General features: G+C 33.9%; 1 protein-coding gene across 1 annotated transcript in view; it reads left to right on the top strand.

Moving 5' to 3' along the window:
• Positions 1-20,310, top strand: part of LOC145670273 (protocadherin Fat 3-like) — a 193,059-nt gene extending 172,749 nt beyond the window's left edge. The window contains exon 4 of the mRNA XM_081738704.1: positions 20,150-20,310. Coding sequence (XP_081594830.1) covers positions 20,150-20,295 — 146 coding nt within the window. The 3' untranslated portion in view covers positions 20,296-20,310. The remainder of the gene's footprint in view (positions 1-20,149) is intronic.
• The last annotated feature ends 766 nt before the right edge of the window (positions 20,311-21,076 follow it).

Consider the following 21,076-nt stretch of genomic DNA (forward strand, 5'->3'; position numbering starts at 1 on the left):
GCTTCCTTTCCCCGTAATCCTTCTATCTATGCTGATAAAAGGGTGAGATACGTGTTAGTTTCAAAAGAAACATTATCTCAGATCGGCGAGAAAAGTGTGAAAGGTTGGAGAATAGTTATACAAGAAAAAGAATAATCTATTTTTATGTACGTGTTTTTTAGGTGTCATTTCTGTTAACTTTTTACTGTTCTGGCAACTTTCGGTAAAAACAGTTTCATGTAGTGATTGACTAAAAATATTTTAAAACACAGGAAGGAAGATAGCTGTTTAATAGAATTCGAAGGGAAAACTATTATAAGTGGTAAACTGATTATGCTCAAATTTAAAGAAATTGAGTTCCTGATTCATCGAAACTAAACAGTAAAATATATGGTGAAGGTGTACGATTTAAAAGAAAAAAAAAATCGTTTTGAAAAATCATGTAAATGAATATTTTAACTTACAAACTAGAAGTAATGTATTTTGGACGCAGCGATGAAACTAGACCATTTGTCGCCCGGGGCAAGAACTCGCCTCAGCCCCTCCCCCTCTTGAACAACAAAACCAAAATGCTCCCCGACTACACCTGATATTGGCATCACACAGTCATATATTCTCCTATTCCATTTTTTCTTCAAGTGGTAAAGCTTGATTTCAAAATTGCAGTACATAATTTAATTTTTAGTACAAGACAAGACACCAAACTAATTAGTATTTGATTGTTAAATAATCTAAGAGTAGCATGCTTGACATATTCTTATAGTATTTTCATAGTATCTGCAAATCACAATTTTTTTGAATTACATCGGGATGTGCATATATGTAGTATGAATCAACAGTCTGTTGCTTTAGAATAGAATATTTAATCATGAGAAACAGTCTAGCTGTTGTCTCAAGTATTATACTTGGACATTTTGAAAATCTCTTAAATCAATGTAAGTTAAATGAAAACACAAAAAGCTGGAACTAAAATTTAACTTTGTGGGCTCTTTGGCCGCAAAGGTTTCTACATCCTGAAAAGATAGCTTTGAAGGTAACTTATGCTCTGTGCATATGATCCTAAAGTTGGTGAGTCGATGTTGCCCTGTTAAATTGCTTAGATATTTTCTTATATCTTTAGTTGGCTAAAACTCCTTTCCTTGCCTTATAGTGAAAATAAATATTTGTCCAGTTTTGTGCTCCCCAATCCGGCGCCCAGGACACAAGCCCCGTTTGTCCTCCCTTAGTTACGTCACTGTTGACGCTACACTTGAAAAGACGTTATATTCACTATCATTACTTTATTAAATATTCTTAATTTATTTATAAAAAGATAGGATCAAGAGACTCCTTAATATACGTGAACACCATCTTTTCTTGTTTTCAAGTATACATATATATGATAAAATGAACCTGGAAAAATGATCTACAAATTTACTCTTTAGTGGCATAAAACTGACCGATTTTAAACTTTACATTTATAATTAATTTTCTAGAAACAGTAATTTTTATTTTGTATTTCGTATGTGCTTAACCACTTCTCGGATTAACCCAAATTATTATGTTTATAGATAATATGTAAAAATGAATTTACTCTCTTTCTTACGTTATAATTTGGATTAATCTAACATATTTCCTTGTGATATAAATCATTGCACAGAACGGCTCGCAGCACTTGATTGAAACGTATTAGCCTGTCCTGTGGTTTGTTGATTTAACACTAGGTGGGAGGGTGTTCTATTGTAACAGATCGCGGTTAGGCAGCTTAGCCTTACTCTTCCTTTCATGCGATTATTTAAATCGTATTTTTGTTTGTTTCTGTTCAGTAACAAATGTCCGGTTAAAAAAAAAATCAAAGCATATTTGTTCAGGGCATATTTTATGTTATTGTTTCAGTTATTGTATTTTGAGGTGTGTCAAAAATGACTCGAGATAATCCAGGAGGTTTTTTTTTTTTTTTTTTAAGCTGCTACAACTCTCTAAATTTAGTTTTAAATGAAAATTTTAGTTGGTGATAAAAGAATACATTTATGATAGACTCAAAATTAAAAAAGAATGGTTTTTGGGAACACCTTTCTTTAAAAAAATTTGACCCTTAAGCGGTTAATGAGAGTGTTTAATAATTTATTAAATTTTTATCCAAAATTCAGCTATTATAAATGATCTAAAAATAAGTGTTAATGTTATTATATTATCTTTTTATTAAATTTTATCCAAAATTTAGGTATTGTAAATGATCTGAAAATAAGTGTTAATGTTATCATATTATCTTAAATATAACTTGTACAATTTTATTGAAGATATTTTTTTAAAAAGAAAAATCTATTTATATTATTTTCTTTTATTGAAGTTTAACATCTTTTTGGCACCAAACTTGTTTAAATCCACTATTTAAACTGGAAAACGCATTACTTTTTTTTTTTTTTTTTTGTATCTTCGAGAAGTACAACAAATATTCACAATGCTAGTTGTCATTGAAAATATGTCTTCCGTTTGTGACAGATAAAAGTTTCTATTTTCATTTGATGACAATTCTACAATCTGGTGAAAAGAATTTTGAATATGATATAAGAAATTCAATATGTAACTTTTTACCAAATTATACGCTATTTCTATATTCACTACACACAATTTACCTTGAAGTAAACTTATGGCTAACCAGTAAGCCAATTTATATATTATATTTTCTTGTAATAGAGGAATACTGCAGAATGAAATAACATTGTTTCATTTCCCTACTCTTTCTTGGAGATCAGTGAAATTTTCTTGCAACTCTCTCAAATATTGCCCGACAATTCGCTGCCTGAGCTAAGAATGTCGTAACGAATCATCAGTAGCCAAATGAAAAAAAAAAAAAAAAAAAAAAAAAAAAACAATAGCTAAAAATGGTTAATTTTATATTGTGTTGCAGGTAGACGATAGTACAGTGTTGTGTTAGTTTATAACTTCCTTCAATTTCAGCGAGTCAGAAAGTCATTGTTGTCGAGCTATATTCATGAAAATAATTGTTTGTATATTTTCGAGATTTTTTGGAAATTTGTCACTAAATTTATGTATATTATATTGATATTACAAGTGGAAAACATTTTGAGATATATTACACTTGAGAATAAATAAAAGTACCTAGATATATAGAAAAAGATTTCAAACTTAAGTAGAGAGTTCAAATAACATCTGTCATGGTAAACTAATGATGATACATTAATGTGCAATACCATTACATCCCCTTCTAATTACCCTTGTGTCTTATTTCTTTCTGATAATTTCTTTGTTCTTTTACTTATTTGTTGTACGTGCCACTCTCCCCTTCGGGTTAAAGCAGTGGTAGCTACATTTTAGTGCAATGTGGGCGAGGATAAATTCAGAAACTACTTGGGGACCATATTCTGTTTTCCTTACCATTCTCTAAGCCGACGATATGCTATATGTGCGTGAGTCACACAGTGTAAATCTTTGTTCTATTGTGCGTATCCAGCTTCTTGTTTCATGGGTCAGGCCGATTAGGGCCTGAGCTACGAACATTTAAAAGTAACTCTGTAGAATCTGCTGTTTTTTATTTATTAACGCACTAAAAAGTAGTCACAAAAATAGTATTAAAATATAAAATTGTTTTCAAGAAAATTACTTTTTAAGTATGCATGACTAAAAGCAAAAACATGGTAAACGCTCTCATATACTACGTGCACTCTAGAATCAATTTAAGACAAACATATAAAATAACACCCCATGATTTTTTTTTAGCCCTGCATAAGTAGAACTTCTTAAAAGTAATTTTGTTGAAAATATTTTTTTTTTTACTTTTTTTTAGTGCGATCTGTTTTATTTTGTTCATTATACGTTTAAGAAAAGCATGTTTCTTTAATGTTCTAAATTTCCTACTTTTAAGTAATAATTGAACGTATTTTCTATCGTTGTAGATTTTTTTTTCCTTTTCTACATGATTGCTGAGATTCACTGTCTTTCGATGCTGTATTCTAGCTAAAAAAGAGATTCAAAAGTTACATAGAAAAGTTTTTTTTCGGGACTAAGATTAAAAGCCATTAAGCATTCTAACAAGGAAGTGTCGCTCACCGATTTGAATGAAACTTTACATACTTGTAGAACATCGAAAAATAATCGACACGTATTTTTTTTATTTCGGCAATGGTGAAGATTTAAGGGTGGAAACCACCCTTTGAACGTTAGGGGTGGTCTCTGAGCATAGACTGAAAACAATCATTTAATATAGAAGAAAACATACTGCATGGGGGTTTAGGACAGCTAATTTAGAATCTGACGTCAACATTACAGAATTCAAAATGGCGGATCCATAATAGTGATTAATATTACAAAATATCTTCTGGTTTGAAATTAACGTTCAAAGGGTGGTTTCCACCCTTAAATCTTCACCATTACCCCCCCCCCCCCCCAAAAAAAAAGTGTCGATTATTTTTCGATGTTCTAGAAATGTGCAAAGTTTCATTCAAATCGGTGAGTGACACTTCCGCAAGTCTCCTTATAATCAGTCAGGCTCAATGCTTTTATTGTCTTAGACTCAGACTCAGTGTCAGATACTTTTTCACATTCAGTGAGCTCTTGAAGTCTAAAGTTAGTAAAGAGCAAAATTAACAGCTTAAATAGTTAAGTAAACATATGTAAATCTGTAAAAGTAACAATGGATATTATATTGTTGCCCGAGTTACGTCATTGTGCAAAGTTTCATCATTGTATGACGTCGAAATATGAGTTGAATTAAGGTTGCAAGATTTGAGGGTACGGTTGAACCATTGAATTAAGGCTGCACCAGTAAATGTGCAAATAAATAAATAAAGGAAGGAAGCAAGGGAGAAAAAAAGGAAATAAAGAAATAAAGGAAAGAAAGCCATATACTAACGCCCTTGCCGCAGAATGAGCTTGGTAACCAAAAGATTAAAGAAAATATTTTCAGAATTGGGCCGCTGAGTTAAAACGAAGGTAATTGATGAAAGGTCGACGTAAACTCCAATGTTTTGCGCGTGCAAACCCTAGACAGATAGGTTTTGTAGTCGGTAACCTAACACTGTACATTTTGACTGCGGCTATGGTAGTTGATTTAGTTCTTTATGGCTGCCTGCCTGTCTTTAGTTCTTGCATAAATAAGCGAGGATGATGCGATATCAGGATGAAGCTTAAGATATCAAAGTTTCTCTATTGATGTGAAAGAAAGAGAAGTTTTTTTCCTTTATATTTCCGCATTCTTCCACATTTATTGTAAGCTTGACAACAATGAGATCTGGAAATTACTAAAGTTCATAAACTGCCACAACATTGTACAACATTATATTTATCACATTTGATCGAGAATAAATAGTTTCTAGATACTGTCTTTCCCGATTAACGATGTGATGTCTTATGGTATTTTTAACTATAATTCCAGTCTCTACCATCGAACTAGTTATCGCGGTCGAGCCTTAGTATTATTATTGTTAGAACTCATATTTTTATTTGTTGGAAAAGTGGGAGAAATAAACTTGCACGTTTCTCTGTATTTTCTGTGTGTGAGAAAATGCATTTAAACTTTGAACTAGAAAAACAAAGGAACGTTTATTTGAATAATAATTATGTGATAGTTTCCCCAACTAACTGAACAGAAGCCAATATGTTTAGTTTAGGCGAAACTGTCACACAGTTATTATTTTAAAAATAAACGTTCAGTGATTTTTTTTCTAATTCAAGTTACTTAAAACAGCAAAACTAATATGAACCAGTTAGTAATTGAATTAAGCTTTGAGCAAACTATTTTCACATTTGGTAAAAAGGCATAAACTTTATACGCGGTAATGTGATAGATCAAAGGAAGCGACACAAGTGTATTTCTGAGACCGCGGTGGCTCAGTGGTAGAGCGTTCATCTTTGGTGCATGGGGGTGCAAATTTTCGACCCCACCTCGCGCTAAGTGAGTTTTATGGTGGATAAACATTGTGTGCGTGAGTTTTTCTGGGTTCTCCCGTTTCCTCCTACTTTCTTCATTCCACCTTTTCATCCATTTGTTGTCATCACCATCTCTTTTAGCCTAGCCGGCATAACCGTGGGACATAAAACTTAAGGATTTCATTTTGCAAGTGAATTTGTTACAGTGATCTGTTATAACATTATTACAAGCAAAGACGAATGTATTAGCTTGGCTAGCCAAAATACTCGTTCTTCGCACTAGGAGGATAAGGTTTAAGTAATATATTTGAAAGTAAAGAAATCAGTGAAACAGGAAGAGCAATGATTTCGGCATTGCTTCTGTCAATATCAGTGAAGTATACATGTATAAATAAATAACGCCTTTGGGTTGCCCCTGTCAACATGAGTGTAATAAATGACTAACGAATAGTTGCTACTGTCACTTTCCGAACAGCTGTCGTCTACTTTTTTGCCTAAACTAGAGCTCTAATGTTATTGGGACAGTCACGAATCAGCTTAGCGATCATGAAAACTATGGATTCGACACTAATATATGTCATTTTGAACATGCCATTTTTCTCACTCTCCACAACCCCCATGTCAGTGGGAGCTCAAGTTGAACTTGGAGCGGCGTCGAAGTGTTTCTGTTCATCTCAGTGATCCCAGAAACTATGGATTTGACACTAATATAGGTCATTTTGGACGCACTATTTTTCACACACCCAACCCCTACTACGATTGAGACTAAATTTGGACTTGAACGACGTCGGGACTGTTACTGTCCGTCTCAGCGACCTTAAAAACTATTAATTTGACAGTAATAACGGTAATTTTGGACATCTTATTTTTCACGCCCCCCAACCTGTCATGACAATGAAACCCAAAGTTGAATTTGAACGGCGTCAGTGGTGTTACTACTATTCATCTCAGGGACCCCTCTAAAACTATGAATTGTATCTACCTAGGTAATATCCGGCGTCCCAGGCACCTGATTTGGTGGCTTTAGGTCATTGCTTTCTATGCAAAAAGCTGATGACAAATAGATACAGACACACATTATTTTATTATTAGTAAAGATGAATATTTAGAAGTAAAAAAATCTACGTGCGTTTAAGTAAGCAATATCATTAAATCTTGAACTTGAAGGAGATGGATTTCAGAACTATTTAAGAAACTTGTGTTTAATATAAGTAGGTAACCACGTGTTCTTTTTACTGTTCTACAGTTGTTTCCAATGCGTAACCTATGTAAATGGTACTCATACTGTTTTATTGTAATAAGTAAGTACAGTATACATATATATGTAAAGTATAGGTTTGTATCATGAAAATGTATAATTTGTATTTATTTTTCTGTTTAAGATTTCCAGCAATAAATGATTACAAGGTAGTTCATAATTTTGTTGTTTATACTTCCTCTTAAGAATACATAAGGTGCTAATCTACCTCTGAAACGAATGTATTTTATGTTCTGTTGATTGTCAGTTCTTGCGTAATAACACATTTTTCTTCGACGAGTTCCGTTTTATTTATGTAAGCTTTTAATACATGTTTAATATATTCAGAATCCTGAATTTCCAATTTGTTTCTCAACAAGTGGAAGAAGCAGAGGAAGATGATTTATTAATTATGGCATAGGTGTAATTTTTTGAACAAGTTTCAATGCACCTTCCAATGAATTGAAAATAATAGCTTTGTAGGCAAATGTTTGTACTATTTAATTATACACAATTAGCAATCGTTTTAATATTTTACCTTATTAGCCTTGTAGTTCGAACGCAATAGCAGTTAACTAAAATTACATTAAATCATACTAATAGTTACCTGAAAATTATTAGCTTCTTAGTTATACTACCTTTGTAAATCAGCTTTCATCATTCATTGCATTTTTTGGGTTGAGGGAAGCCGGTTGTGACTTTGCTATGCGAATCATTTTGGTCACTACAGTTTCAAGAAGTAAATTATTTCAGATTATCAGGACTAACAGGGATAGAAAGCTAGATGAAACTACCTTGTGCATATTCAATAAATATATGGTCAGTTTGTCGACTTCCAATAAATTTCAATGACTTGTACTTTCTCCTACCTAAAGTGAGTTTGCCGCTTGATTGACGTTACTCCCTAATTGTCTGATGAGAACTTTTTTCTCATGAGCATTAGACTCGAAACTACGGTTTCAAATAGGTATTCGTTTGTTTTTAATAAATACATATTTTCTAACTGATTATTTAAAATCATGTGTTCGATCATTTTTTCTCGTGTTATTAGAATGATTTTTACAGCACAAGTATCCAGTTTAGAAATATTGATGTTCGTTGAATTTTAGAGGAAATTTTCAAGTTCTGCGTAATTGAACAAAAACCTTAGAAATAATGTTTGGAATTCTACAATTGTTGCCCATCTAAGTTGGAGACACTTGTTGTAAGATGCATCTGTTTTGTTTTGCATTCACTTGGAGCCTTTAAAGCTGGCTTGTAATACAGTATATTTTTATGTAGCAAGTCCTATTCTTTGAGAACGACCTGGCGCGCTGTGTTATCAGGACATTGAAAGGGTACAGTTCTACCCTGTTAATGGTTCCAAGGATAGGGTTTTAATGGTTGATAAATTGAGAGGCCGTTTAAAAGTGCTTGTCTTATGATAACTGTTATTCAGTCCATTATGTGGGAGTTGGAGGTTCCCATGCTACACAGCCGGCTGGACTCACACATAGCTTTTGTATGTGAGTGATGTTAACATTTAAGGAAATACTAATCTGATTGCTGACGGGAAGAGAGCTGGAAACCCAGCGAGAGTCAGCTGTCGATAAACAGAAAATAAAACTCATGTTTCTGTTGGCAAGATTTTACGACCACATATCGAAATAATAACGCCGACATAGAAAGCAGAAATGTCCTCGAATGTTGTAAAGCTTGTGTTGTTTGCAATTTTGAACAGATGTCGCACAAATCGAATCCATATATTGAGAACATTGTTCAGTAATTACTGAACAGCGAGATTGTTCAATGGCGGGTTGCATTTCAAAGGTTTTATTGCAGATTGTGTAGAGACGGGATATGTTTTTGTATATTAATACATTTATGGAAGCGTGATTTGATTCTTACTGAGACATTTCATTTGGTTTCTCTTTTCTCTGCTTCAGTTTTGACAATGCCCACATTGCGACTTCTAAATGGTGAAAATATTTTTAATTAAATTCACAGATGTGACGACTTTCATTTTTCCTGTGCTTTTCATATTTTGCTGACTTTGTATTATTTTTCACATGCTATGAGTGAAGATAACGCAGTAGTTAAAGCGATATTGACTAGTACACAAGATGAAGTTTTGATTTTCATTTATACGTCACTCGTTTGTTTTGTTGCACACTCTGCCAATTTTTGTATTTTTACTGCATGTTTCGTGGTGATAACAAAGGCTGATGATGGCACTAGAGATGAATTTTGACGCGGGTGTGATGATGTAATTGGACATTAATCAATCGTTTTGAGCATATGGTAAACATTGGTAATTACTTATCTTGACGAGTTTGGTCTCAGGGTTTGTGACCTTTGTAGTGTAGTGCACGAAGTAACGACCTTTATCGACTCGTTACTTTCAGCTTTATCATTCTGAATTCACATTTATAATATAGCGTCACTAATCAGGCTCGTATTTAAATATTGTGCACCCCCTGTGCTCTAAATAATTTTCCGCCCCCCTCCCCCGCACAAACTTATGTCTCAAACAAGAAAACAAGCCGTGATTTTGTAACCATACTAGCTCTTATTGAGTAGAAGTTTAGGTATTACAAGTTACGAAAGTTACAACGTAATATTAAATGGCCTAATTCTCTCAATGAGGATTAGGATGTGATGGTCTACCTGGAGGTAGGTGACCATTGGTAGAGGTCACTGTGAGACACCAATAATTATTGGTGATAGCTGATAAGGAAAATAATTATTTACATTATTAACCGTCAGTAATGGTTTAATAGCATCTATATTAATAATACAATAAGCTGTCTGTCTGTAGCGCTTTTCAACTCGAGAACCATGATAGATAGTAACATGAAATTTTAATATATTTTAAACCTCTCAGAGAAATGATTCAAATGATCTGTTCCAGGTATTTAGGTCATACCTGAGCTGAGATATGGGGGTGCAAAATCCCATATGAATAACAAGGGAGCATTTTAAAAATAATCGAAAACGACCAATATTAGTGTTGAATTCATAGTTTTTAGAGGTTGATGAGTCTAATGGTATCAGTTTTCATGATGTTCAAGTTTATCTTCACCTTTGAAGTGGGGATGGGAGAGAATGACTTAAAAAAAAATCAGATAAGCTAGCTAATTAGTAACTGTTGTAATTAGAGCGAATTGCACACATTAAAATATATTATCGCGCTGGCGCTGGACTCTGAAGTTGCTGGTTTTAGATATTACTTTATTGTGAATCTTTTTTAAAAATCCAAAATTTTGCCGTCCTGTGCTCGAGCGCAAAATAGCACTTACCTAAATACGGACCTGTCTCTAATCTATCAAGTCATAATCTCTGGACTCTCTAAAGTCATAATCAAGTCGTAATCTCTAAAGTAGTTTCATGTCATTTCTTATTATCACGAATTAAATTGAACGGAAGATGCATGTAGCTGTCAATAATGTTGTTTGTTTATTCAAGTTTATAGCGTTTCTTTACAGACCGAGGGTGTGTAAAACGTGGATATAATATGTAAGGTGGAATCCAAATCACCATAATATGTTCAAAGTTTAGTGCTCTACCACCTGGAATCGAACTCAGGACAACATGTACCAAAAAGCGCACGTGCTAGCCACTAAACCAGTGAGTAGGGCATAACTTTAAATAATGAATAAGTACGAGTATGTTTTCTTTATGGTTTTCTGGACGGCAAAACAAGTAGTATTGGATCAGAAGACTCATGAATTTGATTTTCTCAGCTGACACTTCTGACTAAATTGTACGAAGGCATTCTTTTAGTGTCTATGTCGATCTTTAGCAATTCCAGTTTCAAACTTGTAATTCCCCTACCGAAGGGAATTCGGATGCGGATTGGAAAAAGTAATTAGTCTATGATTTCTTCAATCTAATTTTCAGAAGGAGTTTGTTTATTCCTGAACAAGAGAAAAAAATAACATCGTGGAACTGCAGAACGAAATTCTGTTTGAAGATTATATATAATTCTAAATGAAATTGTAATATTCTAGTAGAATAACAGAGACAAAATTAATATGATGGGATATAAGGAAGAAAATAGTTCCAGGTTCATTACTGTCATCATTTCGAAAGTGTTCTCTCTGGGTCGTTGAACAAAGCCAAAGCTTAAGACAGGCCTTCAACACCTCGCAGACTGACAGCAAGATACCTTTGTCTTATGCCATCTCTCTTTGGCCCTTGAAACTAAGGAGTTAATAAAAGGAAAATTGAGATTTGGTTTAGCTTTTCAATTCCGTGTTTCCAGACTTCAGACGTTTTTCGACTCATAATTAGAGATAGTTTTTACCACGTTATTATAATTGTAATAAATTGTCGGAAGTTCATTTTTTTTATTCTTTAAATGTGTGGTACAGAGGGTTATCGGTCCGTACATATATTTTATTAACGATTTTTAGACTTCCAAACTATACTATGCGTAACTGTCGGAAAGAAATATTATAGAACGGGTGTGTCCGTCTGCATGTCGATACGTATAAGAACAAAAATTGTAGGAGATACTGACAAGGAGACTTACGAAGGTATCACTCACCGATTTGAATGAAACTTTGCATACTTGCAGAACATCGAAAAATAACCGACACGTATTTTTGTTTCGACAATGGTGAAGATTTAAGGGTGAAAACCACCCTTTGAACTTTAGGGGCGGTATCTAAGCAAAGACTGAAAACAAACATTTAATTTAGAAGAAAACATACTGCCATGGTGGTTTTAGGACAGCTAATTCAGAATCTGACGTCAAAATTACAGAATTGAAAATGGCGGATCCAATATAGTGATTACAATTACAAAATGTCTTCTGGTTTGAAATTCTCTGCAGTTAGCCAAGAACAATTATAGTTAGTAGGGATGACTGCGAGAAGATTGCAGGCCAATTTCTGTACTAATTTTAATGGGATGCTTGATTAAAGTGGGTCTCTGGACCTCTCACTATAGCGTTTACACAGACACAAACAGTAAAAAGAGTGGCACAGTCAATAAATCTATGACTCACAGCTACACCATATAGTCTTTAATTTCTGAAAATGGAATTCTATTATCACCATTGATAATTATTTTGCAGGAGAAGAATATAACATTTGGCCCTATAGTCCAAAACAACCTCTTTTAATCTGAAAATGTCTTTGTGAAAGCATCAAATTCGGGAAAATTAACATCAGGTCTTGTGAGATCATGGTTTCAAGAGGTTTTTCTCCCAGCGTCTAATGCAAAGTCTATTTTGTTAGTAGATTCGTAGATTATCACAATTAATCAAATTTTCAACCTATTTTACAAACAAAAGAATACCTCAAAATATAAACCTTTCTGCACTAACAACTAGTAGGATTCTGTCTCTTGATGTGTTCGACATTAGGTCATGGAAAAACTTCTTGAGACATTTTACTGATATTGTCCTCTACAACTATAACATAAATTTACATCTCCGTAATAATGTAATTTAGATCCAAATCACTGATTCATAATCAGTTTTCTTCTCCCAGATACGCAAATCTTATCAGATATACGTTATACAAAAACAGTTGTTTGGAAGAAGATTGTGCTGCATTTTGCGATTTGTCACAGTTATTGCTGTAATAAGGTGAGCTTATGTATACAATGTTTATGCATCATACACTTTTTTTTTTTTTTTTTTTTTTTTTTTTTTTTTTTTTACGAAATATCATTACTGTGAAATTTTTTAACAGGGAAGGAATAAGCTGACTGCTACACTATTAACACATTTGTTATTGTTTAATTATCTCTACAGGTAGTATAAATATTTATTATTATTTAAATGTTAAAAAAGGATAGTTATTTAAATCAGTATGCAAACATTTTTTTGACCTTCACATATTCGGGCATTCATTCTTTATTTGAATAATAATTGAAAAGATAATTCAAGATTATAACAATTGAGAATATGCGAAATTCTGACATAGTGAGAGGCGAGAGGACTCACTATACATAAGCACTTGGAACAGGGAGAGGGTGCAGAGTCTCACTTTAATCAAGCATTTCGTTAAAATAAAGGTGTTCCAAATCAATAGAAAGAGATTTCAAATCGGTCTGCAACCTTCTCTTAGTAACCCCTGCCAACTATAATTGTTTTTGGCTAACTGCGGAGAATTTCCAACCAGAAGATATTTTTTATTTGTAATCACTATATTATTGGATCTGCCATTTTAATTTTGTAATTTTGACGTCAGATTCTGAATTAGCTGTCCTAAAACCACATGGGAGTGTTTTCTTCTAAATTAAATGGGTGTTTTCAGTCACACCTAAAGTTCAAAGGGTGATTTCCACCATTAAATCTTCATCATTGCCGAAACAAAAAAAATACGTGTCGATTATTTTTTGATGTTCTACAAGTATGCAAAGTTTCATTCAAATCGGTGAGTGAAACTTCCGTAAGTCTCTTTGTGAGAAGATTTTTTGCAATCGATTCAGCGTTCCAAGAATAGGTGCCATCTCCTCCATTCACATTCTATTCGAACTGAAAGCAGTTGAAATTCACCATTTCCGATTTCAACGTTTATCGCCATAGAACAAAAACGGTAATATATAGTTACAAGCTGTGTTTTGCAGTTGTTTCAGCGTCTCAAGAAACCGTACCATCACTACCCTCAACATTACCGAAACGAGATGTGGTTGTGGTTGACATTTACTAGCACTTGCTGTTGCAATACTGATATCCATAGGGCAGAAACGGTTAAAAATACCAAGAAAACTTTTTTTTTTTTTTTTTTCATCGATTCAGCGTCTCTAGAATTGGTCTCATCTCCACTGTTAACTCACTGTTCGAACTAGAAATGGTAGAAATCATTCATTGCTCTGTTTCAACTTTGATCACGTAGAACAGAAACGATAGGAGATACCGACAAGCGATTTATTTACAATCGATTCAGTATATCAAAAGAACATACCATCAACACCCGCAACACTCTACCAAAACTTTAAGTGGATGAAATTTACAAGTATCTCCGCTTTCAATATTGATTTCTATAGAGCAAAAGCGGTTAGAGAGATCGAGAAGCTATTTTTCTGCAATCGATTCAGCATCCGAAGAATAGTTCCATGTTCTCTTTAACCATTTATTCAAACCAGAATGGTAGAAATCAACCATTTCCGGTTTCGGCATTGATCCTCATAGAGGAGAAACGATAATAGCGACAGGCGTTTTTAGCAGTCAATCCAGCGTCTTGTAATATGTCTCCACTCGCAACACGCTACTAAAACTGGATGTGGTTGAAATTTACTAGTAACCTTGGCTTCAATATTGATATTCATGAATCAAAAATGATAAGAAATATCGAGAAGCTGTTTTTGCAACCGATTCAGCGTCCCAACAATAAGGTCCGACTTCTTTTTTAATCCTCTATTCAAATCGAAAGTGATAGAAATCAACCATTTCTAGTTTCATTGTTGATCGTCATAGAACAAGAACGGTAAATAGATAGCGACAATCAGATTTTAACAATCGGTTCAGCGTCTCAAGAGAACATACCATCAACATCCTTAACACTCTGCCAAAACAGAAAATAGTTGAAATTTACTTGTACTTCAGGTTCCATAGACCGTAGACGGTAAGAGATTTCGAAAAGCTGTTCCCTTGACGGAGATTCAGACATTTTCGAGACTAGACCTCTCAACTCTTGTCTCGTACGCATTCGTAAATATAGCAAAACATTATTATTATTATTATTATTATCTTTGGATATATTTTGTCAACCCTTATTACTTTATTGATATTCTCTTGCTGAATTGTATTATTTTTTAGTCAGTAGGAGCCATGGAACCTTGCTGGCCCCAGGCCTCCAAATACATAAATCGCGATTGTTTATTTTTACTATTCTACGTGACATGAAATAATGTAAGAAACATTTATCGTATACCACAAACAAGTATGACATAAAAGCAAAGCAAAGTAAAGGAAAAGAATGACAATTGTCTTTATTTATCTATACTGTTACTAAAAACGTGTGAGTTACTCACTCACCAACGCCAAGGTGACCAGACGTCCCGTTTTAGCCGGGACAGTCCCTTATTTTCAACCGTTGTCCCGTTTTTTTCTGATTCTCAAACGGGACGCCTAAATGTCCCGTTTTTAAGCAAACATGACCTAAGTGTCCCGTAATTATTATTCAAAATATAAATGGTCAATGCTAATTCTACACTCTTCCGTACCAACACTTATTGGGAAGGTTCAGCCGTGCCTAGAACTTCTGAGTATTCAAATGAGAATTGAGTGTTCTGTGGTTCAAGTGGGAATTGAGTGGGAATTGTGAGTGTCGAAATAGTTAAAAGTATTTTTGGGTAGTACTTAAGTTAGAAACGCTATGTTATCATTCTTACTTGTTATTTTGTAAGTTGAAAACACTGCTGAGTCCCAAAATGGAATGTGGAAGTCACCTCCCCCCCCCACGCCGATTCGTATGTGTCCCGTTTTTGAAAGTAAAAGTTCTGGTCACCTTGCCAACGCCCAAGTCATGTTACTATAGCTAGAAACGTTATATTCCACCAAAAGATACATTTGTTACGAAAGCAAGAGATAATAATTAAAAAAAAAAAAATAATAAGTGGATCTATCCTGAGGGAGCTTTTCTTTTTTTTTATACCACGATTATTATACAGTAAAACCTGTCTGTAGCGGAATTGAAGGGATTCGCTAAACAATCCGTTAAAGGTAGGTTTCTGGTTAACGAAGGTAGACCTATGCAAAAAAAAAAAAAAAAATGCATATAATGTACACTCATGTCCAAAATTATTGTCGCGTGTCTATAAATATGTTGTTCTAGCAATATAATTTGATAACGAATTCACCCCGCATTTTTTATAACGTTAGTATGTTTATAATCGGATAAGACATGTATGTGGAAAATCTCATGTCAGAAGAGCAGTAAATAAGAACAATAAAACGAAAATAAAACTTTGTTGCCCATTTAGCAACATTTTGTTTTACTCATTCTGATTTTCGTATTTATAATTCTTTTCCTGTGAAATTTACCACAAATATACATTTCCTGATTATACACATAGTATCAGTATTAAAAGTACCCTGCAAAGTCATTATCATATTATGACAAGAAGACAGTTATAGATATACGACAATAATTTTGGACATGAGTGCACGTAAGATAAAATAAGATGATGTACGTACCTTACTCGATTTACAGTATTTATTTCTACTACGAATTAATACACGCAAAATTTACAATGAACAGAAAAAAATACTGTACAAACGTTTACTTAATTTTTCCAATAGTCAAGGAGGGTTTTCTGTACACATTGCTGTTTGTCTGTCCAATTATCCACAAAGACTTTACCCTGAGAAACTTCACTAAGCACACCAGTGTCATTTCGACGTAAGGCAAATGTTACATTTCCTGTAAACTGTTGGCAGAATCTTGATTAGTCTGTATTCTACACTTTTCTTTCAACTTAATACTTTATTTCTCTTCTTCCTACATCTCCTCTTCTCCTTTCAGTGTCCGTATATTCTCAATTAGAGCATGTATACCCGTCTTGTCTGTTTCGGTTTGCACATCATTATCTGTTTTGCTAAAAATATATCTAACCTCTCATAGGATGTCTAAAAGCTTTCTAAATTCTGCACTCCGACACTTGAAATTTTCCGTTAAGAGGCATATTTTGATTTCCGTTGTCCGCGCAGTAGTTTCCGTTAATGAAAGAAATTTAATACGATTTACGCTAATAAATTCATGGAACCAGGAACGCTACTTCTATAATATCAAATGTATGTGTCCTTACTTTGAAAATTCCCAATTAAGGATTCGCCTAAATTGAAGATGTGACATTATGTATTTAAAAACTGTTAATTAAAAATAAGGCAATACCTGTTTCAACATTTGTAAAAGTTCTTCTCCTGATGAGAGAAGTGGGAGGGTATTTACGATACTCAAATTTCTAGTTTTATACTCACTAAACCTTAGCACGGGCAATTCTTGCTAGTATTTATATTTAAAAAAAAAAAAAAAAAAACTTATATTTGACCCGATTGTCTAAGTTGGTATTTCATTTTTCATATGTTCATATGCGGCTTTTTTTATTATTAAGTGCTAAGTCTGTAAGGTCATCAAGAAAGGGAGAATTGGAATTAAGCAATCCACGAGGTGGATCTTTGCTTTACAATGGCAATAACCTTTTTTCAGATGCTATGCGTACGAAGTTTGTTTTGACGTTTCTTACTTTTCTTTCGCCATTTCAGTGAACACATATTTGTATCAATGTTACGAAACAACTAAATGTATCTTTTTTATAAAGTTCTTATGAATCCCTTACCAGATTCTGCAACATCTATGAACAGATAGAAAAAACAGGAAAGGGAATTGTAGTGTTAAAATCCCGTGTTTCTGCTAGTGATCTAGTTTCTGAAAGGCTAGGATCTTATATCTCGAAATGTGGAGTACGCAGGATAAGTGAAGAAAAACTTGGTTTCCAGGTGCAGTAAAATGTCTAATGTATATGATCTCTTCGTCGCCAATTCTATGTCCAATCTGTAGTAATATTATGTGTAGTCCGTGGTGGATTGCTTTGTGTTGCTGAAAGACTAAAAGACATCTAAAGGAAAATACTGTATGCTCGAGGGATTATACATGTGAAACCGAGTCATGAAGGAAAGCCATTGCTGAACTGGATTTGGGTTTAGCGTCCCTTTTGCCAACGAGGCAGTGTGAGACGTGAACCTACAGCGTAACTTTGAATCGGAACCACATAGCTCTCGCCGGATACTGAACCCAGATCATATTGCTTTACTGTTTTCTTTTTCGCGAAACACTGCTCATTTCTATAATAAATTATGATCAAAGATCAATGGCAGTTTGGCATCTTTGAATATTATTGTTGTAAGCAAAAGAAGCTTCTTGATACTTGCTTTTTTCATTTATACTTGTAACTTTTGTACTAATTGTTTACGAGTTTAATCCTCAGAGTCTGAATGTTTCTTCAGCTGTTATAAATGATATTTTTCTACAACGCACAACATCCAACAAAAGGATGTCGAAAAGTTTCTCATAAAATACACCTTGTTTCTCACTCACTGTATTCACTGTTATATCTTTTCCTGTTTTATTTAGCCTGTGTGTTCGAGAAATTCAAAAGAAAAACCAGACAGCTAGTGAATGCAGCAAGTAGATGGTTTCCACTGTTTTTGCTTTCAAATCTGCTCTCCTAATCACAGTAAAAATAGACCTAAGCAAACCTCTCTTACAAGTGGAAGAGACGGATTAATGGAGAATTGGAGTCCTGGTTTGCTCGCAGGAGGACTGTTTTTATCCCTCTTTTTTTTGGCCCTATTTGGTTTTGTTCAGGAATTTCCTTTTGTAGATGTGGATGATCCTCTGGTGCTCATAGAATCTAAAGATTGTACGTCCAGGAGTGTAAAAGAATCTGTTGTATAGCATTGGATATTGCTTTTCATGCTTTTTATTGGGGGTTTCTATTTTACTTTGCAATTCCAGGCTATTGATATTTATTTAATTCGAGGCAAAAACTGGATACAATTAACTTTATTATCTCGATGTTGACCACTGTTATTTCTATTGAAAGAGAGTCAATTTGCAAGAATAGTTAACTTATGTAGTAATAATATAACTTTTTGTTCAATCATTATTTTTGAGAACATTGGTTCAGTGGGAGAGCTCTCATATTTAGTGAAAAGGCCTTGTTGGTTCCCACACCTTATGTGTCTATGGCGGATATAATCACATTCGTGAAGTTTCTTGGATCTCTCGCTCCTTCTTCTTATTTCATTCTATCAATAGTTTATTGTACCATTGGCTTGCAAATATCATCCGTGCCTTTAGTGTCCTGTGTTGCCAGATCCGAAGATTAAATAGCAGCGAGATTGTGCTCCGAAAGTAGAGGATTTGAACTATTTGTGGTCCAAACATAAAAATGAATTATTTTGCAGCTGTAGACTTTTATTAATCATTTATATTATATGGAAACACCTGAAGTTGAAAGCATGTCAGATGTCTGGGTTGGCAATGTTCAGGCGGCGAATTCGGTTGGCAGTGGTGTGTTAGGCAAATTCCATACTGCATCAGGACGGAGCAGTAAAACTCCAGTGCGTAATAAACTGGTCAGACGGAGATGTATAAAATGGACGACTTTTCTGAATTCCAAAGAGATAGTTTGCTTATAGGAGTAGATATAGGAAGTTTTGTGGGTTCTGAAGTACACTTTACAAAGTTTACAATGCGGTTTTTCACTGTTATTTCTCATTTCTTTAATTCATTTGGTAACCTTTTTTTTATCTGGGAGCCTGAATTTTGGATTCTTTTATTGTAACTGCACATTATGTTAACGTGGATAATACAATAATCTTATTAAACACGATGTTCACGTATACACATCTCGGTACAATTATTAGGCTTATATATTAACTGAAACAGCAACATGATTAGTAATATTCGAACAGCGGAAACTAAACAAATGTCTGGCGTTGTCCGATTTGGAGAAAAAATGGTACTAAAATGGAAATTGAATTAGTATCGAACATGGTAGTTTTAATAAAATTGTTGTTCAGTGTGGATAGATTACTCAACAAACAATACTGTTATTGTGTTATCTAAAATTAATAGTTTGTGATTTCATATGTGAAAATAAGAAAGTAGCGCATGCTTAAGAATTATAGCCTACAGATAATTAAAAGTAGCGTGTCGCCCAATTTGAAATTTTTGTAGCGAGGGCACTTCAAAAATCGCCAAATCTGACAACAGTGATGAGGGACATAGTCCTTCTTTACACGATTACTATTACAATATTACGGATACACGATCAAATTACGTAAGTAAGAAAGTTGTAAAGATGGAAACCTTATCATGTATTACTATAATAATACATAATTTATTAATCACAAGTGGTTTCAAATTATTATTTATTGAGCGTAGCATAGTTTAGTATAAGCAGAGTTTTCATATAAATGATATTGTTGTGGTCTGAAATAAGTTGCGTAATTTATACATTCTTTTAAAGATACAAGCATACATAAAGTTATATGTAAATCTGTGCTTTTTAGTACTAAAATTTAATTTGCAAGAGTTAAAATATATACAATTATAATTGCAGGTGTGATTACAACAACTACTAGACGTCTAGATAGAGAGAGTCAGTCAGAACACATGCTTGAGGTAAGTAAATACGCTTGGGAACTTCTCAAAATTCAGGATTGGTATTTTTGCTTACTTTTTACGGATAATGATATATTTTTTTAAAATCTTCATTTCTGGTTGGAATGTTTCTGATCGTGTTTTTGAGTGGCCAGACTAACGAAGGTAAGTTAACGTGAAATTAGAGTGTAGTGTATTTGTTTCTTTGTCAGAAGCGTATTGTAATGGTCGTTATGCGTAAACTAAATGTTCCTTTATTATTACACAATGTTCCCGTCCGTATAGTTGTATTATTTGTGCTATGGAAAAAAATATCTGCCTTTAGCAGTGCAAATAAATCAATTCGCTATTCAGTTTTATTTCAGGTCTCACAAGGAGGGTGTGCGAAATGTAAATCTCAGATTTAAAAAATGTTTGTGCAGATCGTTAGGGTGGCTCATGGAATAAAGATCGGCACAACAAATTTCGGCGGGACTCCATATTTGGGTGGGGCAGTGCCCCATTTGCGATTTTCGGCTTCCGTAATAAAAATAGGCCTTTTGATTTGAAAATTCACTAATTGTTGTCGACAATCTTTGTCACTGGTCTTCATTTGCGTAAAGATACTTCAATTGTGGGTCGGGAATCTCTGTATGTGGGGGGTACTCCCTCACAAGTGTGATACATGTTTCCCCTTCATTTTGACGAGCTGAATTCAAATATGTCATTGCACATGTGCGGCATAGGTCTCTACGTAGTTTCTGGGATGCTGAGTCACAACTTGAAAGAGAACTGAAGGGCTTGAAATAGGAGTTTGGCAGAATCAGTGCTTACTGTATGGATTCTATGTTTTATAGAAATGGAACGCTCAACCGGAATTAGTAGCAACAATTATACTACAATGTAG

The sequence above is a fragment of the Thermobia domestica genome, chromosome 14 (genome assembly GCF_964235325.1).
Source record: "Thermobia domestica chromosome 14, izTheDome1.hap1.1, whole genome shotgun sequence".
In the NCBI taxonomy this organism is placed as follows: Eukaryota; Metazoa; Arthropoda; class Insecta; order Zygentoma; family Lepismatidae; genus Thermobia; species Thermobia domestica.